The following is a 7447-nucleotide window of genomic DNA, read 5'->3' as shown; positions in this document are numbered from 1 at the left end:
AATTGAAGTGCAAGTGAAATGCATTACCATGCATAGTTTATACCTTGTTGATGAAGTACAATTTGTCACCACATCAAAAAATTTTAAAATCATTGATCAATGAATGAACCCCTTTTTTCTTTTTCTTCTTTTTTTTTTCAATCTCTGTTCCAAAAATATCTAACAACTTTTCTTATGTGAAACTGAAGCCAATGGGGAAAACCAAAAACTATAGAACAAAGACAAGGTTGTTTGCACCAACTATTCAATTTGATTTTTGTACATTGTTTACATTTCAATCGTGGTAAGCCAGTAAGATGATAATGCTTCAATCCAATAAGATGCTAAACATAAAGGGCGTACCGCGTCAACGTGTACAACCTACTTGGTGTTCTATGGTCAATCAAAGCATTTCTGTACAGGAAGCTACGCATAGTAGAAAAACAAGCTATTTCCAGAAGCACAAGCAATCAAGTTTGCACATGGGTGCCAAGCGACATGTTGCAGCTTAGAACTTGAGGACCAGGAAAACTCATTACCAAGGGTTGTGTTTTCATGCCCTGCTTAATTAGGAAAACAACTAATAAGTGGCTGCTCAATGGAAGCCAAGAGCAAATAAATTAGCATATACTGGAATCTGAGAAGTTAACAAGTCTACTGAATACTGATAGCTCATACAAGGTATTCAAATCTATACATGCTGTCAGAAGGGGGAGAAAGAGAGAGAAGAAGTACCAACCTTGCTTGTGAAACCCGCGCGTAAGGTTACTTAAGGATGATCTTCTTGCCCTCTGAAGGGGCTTCCTACTTTTAATATACAAAGAAGAAGTACAAAGTACAATGTTTAGTCAGAAAGAAAACGGGCAGAGGCAGCCAACAAATGCTTGTAATAAGCATGCCGGGCACGAGCTCATAAATGTCATCATTTTACCAAAAAGTTAATTTCTATGAGTTAATGGTCAGTTGAAGAGAATCTTTTCTATGATCCGAACTGATTATGTAGACACCAATGTAGCTTTAATTAAAAAAACCTAAAGAAATCTAACAGGGATATCTATGAAAGCTGGTTTTTGGATTCTGATGTTTAAACCAGAAGGCATCAGTTCCTTGGAAATCAACATTATATGATATCTCAAGAATGGGAAAAAAGAGAGGGGTCAACTTCTATCAGATGTTAGTCCTTCCCCCCCTCCTCTTCCACCCACACACACACACACACAAAGAAGAAGAAAGAAAAGAAACAGCCAACCTGTTTGGATTTTTGCTAGCTTCTACTGTACTCCCCTCTTCACTTCCAACACCATGAGAGAAGATACGTAAGAGATTGCTGAGTCAAAATATAAGCGATTTGTGTCATTAGAACTGAGATAGGTCAGCAAAAGCCAGAGTCCTTTGACAACAGCATCTGAGAAAATTAGATGACTAAATACATGGAATATCAAGTAGTAGGAAAACCTATAAGATCCAGTTGCAAAATGAAGTCCATCTCCACTGAGGCAGCACTCAAATTTATCAAATATGGAGTCATTATTATACAAATCGCATAACTGCACGACAATTTGCAAGCTATCAGCCATAGGGAGACATTGATATGCAACACACTTTCTGAAATTTATCATATCAAAATTAACTAATTAAGATATTAGCAACTTTCAGCTTAATTGGAGGACGTATGTCAAACAAGTCATAAAGATACCAGCAATGAATCAGGAAGTAACCAAGCTGAAGGATAAATTGCTATATTTAAATTTCTAGAAGGAAAAGTTTTTATCTGAGCTCTAGATTTCAAGGCTTCAAGCAGCAATAGATTCAATTATGGTCGACTTGCTGGACCACCTTTAAGAGATATGACCAATCCGGTTGCAGGATAAGTTTACCAAAGTTAGCTTCATTATTTGGGACTATCTAATATCCAAAGCAAGCTTAAGTTGGTCGCTGTTCTCTCTACTGCAGTGTTGGACTGAACAACATGAAAATGTCGGAAGTATGTGTAGGTGGTGATGCTTCGCATGCCAATAACCTTAGTTTGTATCTTTGTGACATACAATGGAATTAAATCAAATAGGTAAAGCTACAGCAACAGAAATAGCAATGATCTCTCATATGCAAGTGTATTCATTGTAAGGTGTTGCAGTTATTATGCTTGCAACATATCACTAAGCAGTGGACGACTTAGAAATAGGTAAACACAAAATAATGGAGATAAGAGAGTAGCAATTTCTATAGCTCTAGTCCATAATAAAAAATAAGGGAACTTCAATGTCCAGCACGTTCATAAATAAACCTGGAGCCTTTAGCTGAAGCAACTTTTAAGTTTACCAAGTTAAATCCAACTTCAAAGAAATTAATTCATATGCCTCTTCTATACCTTCTCAAAAAAAATAAAATACTAAGATTAACAGGAAATTAACAAGAAAGCAAGTGACGATGCTCAAACTCAGGTGTTGGCTGGAAAGAAAATCTATCATTGCAACTCCTGCAAACTTCAACATGACCTATTCCAGCTCAATAACTTAAACCAGAATTTCATTGATGAACCCATAATATGCATGGGTGTTATAAAAATAACTCATACTCCTTTAATTTGTACTGATAATTGACATTTTGTGCCAATAGGGGAAGATATGGCCATTCAGCAGTTAGGACTCACTATTGAGAAATTATTCACTCGACCTGCCGGAATCGAACCAGCGACCTAGAGGATAAGTCCTCTGCTCTTGCCACTGAGCTAAGGCCGACTTACTAAACCCTACCATCATCGATGTTAACAAGTAAGACAATTTGTCAATGAACAGAAAATCAATGTTAGCAAGTAAGAGAATTTATCAATGAACAAAAGATACTGACAAGGCCTTTAATAGCCTTCTAAAAAGAGGGTTCATCACAGCTAAAAGAAATAGCATTTTCCCCTTAGCTTTACCATTTTCTTTATATGTTTTACCTCCAGCCTTTAACAAAGCTGACAGCACAAAGATTAGAGACTGTGCAGAGATGTCAGTCACTCTGTTAAAATCAGATTACAAGACGGTTAACACATAAAAAATGGCACTGATTTATCATGCATGAGCTTCCGCTAGAGATATCTTACAGATCAATAGGCAATGGAAGGATATGCACTTACCTTTGGGCGTAGATGTTCATGAATTTTAAATGTTGCAACTGGTGAAGAATCCATGTTTATATCCCACAGCTAAAATGTAACAAGAAAAACATCAGTTAATAGAAGAGATAATCACGTGCATTTGCATTCAGAATATGATATACTCACTAATCACCTTGACCATGTTCACACACCTGTTCATACTGTTATGACTAGAACTTAGTAGTTTAGAACAATAGAGGCAGAGGGTGAAATCAAGAAACCATGAAAAACAATAAACAGGATCAGAAAACACAAGGTTTTTGAAAGCAAAGAACATTTCTGGTGTGCTTGCTCCTTTCCAAATGCAAAAGCGCCAAAATTGAGCTGAGAAGTCAGGAAATAGCCTTTTATCTTATTTTATTTGAAAGAAAAGTGTTTCAAAGATTCAGCAATTGTGGGATTTTAAATTTATTGCCAAGACATTACAATATCTAACATATCTGAGAAAATTAAAATACAATAAAAAACTTTATTTGGATAAACATCCTCATCACCCCAATCTATATAGATGAGTATTGACATATGGAAGAAAGACCTTGGAAAATCACATCACACATTAAAGAGTCATACTCAGTTCTGGTCAGGTACCTTAAGGTCCATGTAGTCACGGCTTAAGATGTGCCGCCCATCAACTGAAAACTTTATATCGGATATAGAGGCAACAATCTCAGTAAAGAATGATCTTGACCCTTGACATTCTGCATCCTGCAATCTGTGTAATTGAAACCAAAGATGACAAGCATTAGAAACCTCCAATCCATGTTTGATAGTAACTGAAGTCACTGGTCATAATAACTAGAGAACTGCAAAAAACAAGAGAAGAAGAAGAAAGAAAAAGGGGCCATAACTCACATTCTAGCACTGTAATCACATAATGCTGATTGTCGCATGTCAACAAGGCGAATAAAACCTCTTGAGCTGCCATATGCAAGCAGGTTACAATGAATTGGATGGAATTCAGCTGACGTGATGACCTCTGTACAAAACTTAAAGAGATTGATCAGAAATGGTTGCAAACAGCCTGATAAAAGGTCTTGTCAAAAGGAGATGCAAACACTTGACTAGACCTGACATCAATTCAATTGGAACCACATATGGCAACTTCCCGTTCCAGGACAGAAACCTTAACCATGACTCAACCAACATAAGAACAAGAAATGTATGTTAGTCACCTATCTTACCCAGTTACCTCTCTCACCATATAAAAATCATTCACAACAAAACTAATCTTAAGTTGAAATGAAAAAAGAATGACAAAAAATAAAATGTTTTGAAATAGTTAATGGAAAAAAATCAGATCACAAGATATGACCAAAGTCATAAAAAAAATACATAGAGGATGCACAAAACTTACCAGTAAGATCCTCCATATTTAATGGCTTCATGTCAATGATATTAAATGACTGATTACTAATTTCAAGGTTCCACAAGTTTATCCTAAGATCATCTGCAGATATAAATGTCTCGCCGTCACTGCAAAAGGATTAGGAAACAAAATTATCATCTTAGATACAGCAAAAAGTTTAAATTTTTAATTCTACACTTTATTGATTGCCTTGCTATAAGTAGAACCAAAAACTCAGTGCTTTCTGAGTTCTGACACACACCTTTGGACTGCAAAAAGAATTTTAGATATAGAAGAAATTAAATGTACAGGATAAAGTTACCAGATGGAGGCTTTTACCTATTATTTGAAATTGAATTGATATTAAAATCATGAGCATGAGCATAGACCCTTCTACATCTTGCATATGTGGCATCTTCATTGTTACCAATCTAGGAACATAACAAGCTAGTAAATAATCTTGCATACCAAACAAACTAAAACAGTAGCTCCATAAGAGCTCTGAAATAGTCCACTTATACATACCTTAGCATGCAATTCTTGAGATGCGAATGTGTTGTTAGCCACATTCTCTTTCCACTCTAGGTTATTGCCATTAGTAAAAGATGGTATGTCTTGCTCACTCACAAAACTCCTTTCAGCCAGAAGAGAATTTTCTGAAGAGACAAATTGATGAGGATCCACTTCCTTTGCCTTCTTCACCTTTCGATCCTTTACCTGGCTCCATAAACGACAAGAAATTTCATCCGCAAACCATAATAAGTACAGAACAATGGGCTAATTTATCTACAAAGATGCCAACTTCTTGGGCTTAATCTTACTGATAGGTGTTGACTGAAAGGAAAGAATGAGAAAAGCAAAGCATCATATTTCTCCACAAATAAGACACAATGCCAATTAGAGTACTAAGGGTTAAATGAATGATGAAGCCTTGTTCTTACAGAAAGACTTAGATCTTTTGAATGTTGCATTGTAATGTATATTATGGAAAAAAAAAATTGAAAGTGTAAATTATCAAAGTTATGAGCTATAAGAATCCACACCTTCCACAATTTAATTGTCTTATCGTTCGTTGAAAGGATAAAGAGTGACCCATTGGGTGTTGTACACCATTTTACTTTGTTTATCTTCTCTTCAATCTCCAAGCTCTTCAAGTAATCAAACTATAGGGAATAAAAATGCCATCAGGAACCGCAATGCAAGTATATAACATATCATAAACAACAGTTTTTCACATGTGCGCACACCTCAGGCTCATGACTCTGAAATTCAGTCTTATATTGATATTCAGGATGGTCTAAAGAGACAAAATCCAACCGCTCCAGCTGACTTCTGGAATAGTGCTCATCCGGTGTCTAAGAAGCCAATAAGCAATTGTAAAAAAGATCATAAGACAACCAATACAGCTGCCAGCCTAAAACAAGATAGACAAAAATGAATTCCAAAAAATGAAAATAAAAATATTAATTAAATAAATAAGGTTCCATATAATTACTATTACTTTTACTACTTGCTTTCCGGTATTTACTTTTTTATGCCCTAAAAGTCCATAAAAAGTAAAAGCAAATACTTAGTAAAAAGCAAAATCACACTATTTATTTAAAAATAATCAAATGGTTGAGACATAACACACATTGAAACATAATTATTCAATGTAAAAGTAAAATTATGCATATTATTAGTAAAAAAAATTTATTTATTCAAGTATTTTTTTTTTCTTACAGGCGCCTATTGCCTTTTTCTCTAAGAAGGGAAAAGCAATTAAGAGAAGTACTACTCCCTCCATCCTTTTTCTTCGTCTTTTCTGTTAGATTTCCCAAAATGAAGTTCTTTTTAATCTCTGAAATGCCTAATAGTCTTACTTTTTTTATATTATAACTTTATTTTAGTATAACTTTTCTATTTTTTTATTAAAAATATTTTTAAATTTTAATATAAAATAGTCAATATCAAAGTTTTTGTATTAATATCCGAAAAAGTCAAAGAAAACAATCGATTTCTAACAATTAAACCAAGGTTAAACTTAGGTTAACGCATTGAAGATAAAGATGAATAAAATGAGAAAATTCTCACAGCTTTCCCGTCCTTTCTCTCGAATATTACAACCCGGCCGCCTCGATCTCCAACAGCAAGGTAATCACCGCTCTTCTCAAATTCAACCGCCGATATTCTATCAACTGAAAACAAACATCTTCAAGTCATTCTCTACACTTCACTTCGTCTCAAGGAAGTAAAATTTCAATTTCCTAAATTCGAAAAACAAACATTCTTCTTTTTTTTTTTCTCCAAACTACTGATAAATACTGATCACAACTCCGTCAGGAGCAGCCAAACAGTGCAAAGACAAATTGATCCATGCATGCAAACATTCGGTAGAGAGAGAGAGAGAGAGAGAGGGCTAACCATCTTGAACATCTTCGCCGGCGCTTCTTTCGCCGAAGACTTGAGAGAACTTCCAATCCAGAGGAGCCGGAGGAGAAGCGCGAGTGGAAGGCTGGCGCGTGCTCATCAAATTCATGCTTGCTTCCCTTCCTCAGTCCTTATACTGCGTCGTTTCTGTCCATCTCCTTCGGAGAAAGTTGGAGATTTTCACGAGCTGAATACGAGAATTACAACAGTTTGCTCTTTGGTTCGGACAGAGCGAGAAAGACTTTGATTCTCTCGTTCAGGCCTAAGTTTCGTTTTCCCCCTTCTGTGCCAGTGGATAAAATATGCGCCATTTTCATTAATTTCCTTTTTTTTTCCTTTTAATTTTCTTTCCCCTTCTTTGCGCCATAATATGTCGGGTGGATTCCCGTACAAGCCCATTGGGCCTTAACACGGGCGTAAAGAATTTCTTTTAATTATATATGAACTCAAAATGTGTAAAAATCATTCAAATATCAATTTTTATAGAAAAATTTTTGAATCGATCAAATTGTATTATAAAATTGATTTAAATTCAACCAGTTTATCGGTTTTCCTACTTTTTAGTATTTTAT

General features: G+C 35.3%; 1 protein-coding gene across 4 annotated transcripts; it reads right to left on the bottom strand.

The window, feature by feature from the left end:
* Nucleotides 1–209: 209 nt before the first annotated feature.
* Nucleotides 210–7210, bottom strand: LOC18603938 (serine/threonine protein phosphatase 2A 55 kDa regulatory subunit B beta isoform-like). Of its 4 annotated transcripts, none has more exons than XM_018118183.2 (14): nt 6870–7210; nt 6540–6643; nt 5714–5821; nt 5510–5629; nt 4992–5183; nt 4806–4897; nt 4476–4594; nt 3974–4097; nt 3710–3833; nt 3101–3169; nt 1435–1526; nt 1229–1306; nt 719–786; nt 210–542 (listed from the first exon to the last, which is right to left on the bottom strand). In XM_018118183.2, the coding sequence occupies exons 1-14, from the start codon at nt 6982–6984 to the stop codon at nt 406–408; spliced, it is 1542 nt and encodes a 513-aa protein (XP_017973672.2). In that variant the 5' UTR covers nt 6985–7210; the 3' UTR covers nt 210–405. The 4 variants fall into 4 exon arrangements, with proteins under 4 accessions (XP_017973672.2, XP_017973673.2, XP_007036268.3 ...); XM_018118184.2 differs by having other exon boundaries at nt 719–783; XM_007036206.3 differs by having other exon boundaries at nt 210–539; nt 719–783; nt 6870–7209.
* Between the last annotated feature and the right edge of the window lie 237 nt (nt 7211–7447).

Source organism: Theobroma cacao, chromosome 3 (assembly GCF_053813885.1).
Source record: "Theobroma cacao isolate CCN51 chromosome 3, ASM5381388v1, whole genome shotgun sequence".
Lineage (NCBI taxonomy): Eukaryota > Viridiplantae > Streptophyta > Magnoliopsida > Malvales > Malvaceae > Theobroma > Theobroma cacao.
Note: the sequence above shows the minus strand (reverse complement) of the source record. Positions and strands in the feature narration are given on the sequence as shown.

Bases quoted from the DNA above. Each gene is read 5' to 3' on its own strand.
- LOC18603938 (XM_018118183.2), bottom strand. From the start codon at position 6,984: ATGAATTTGATGAGCACGCGCCAGCCTTCCACTCGCGCTTCTCCTCCG. The intron at 3,170-3,709 runs GTACCTGACCAG...GTTACATTTTAG, and splicing joins GTGACTACATGGACCTTAAG to CTGTGGGATATAAACATGGA. The intron at 1,527-3,100 runs GTAAGTGCATAT...ATTGTCGTGCAG, and splicing joins ATGAACATCTACGCCCAAAG to TTATGCGATTTGTATAATAA.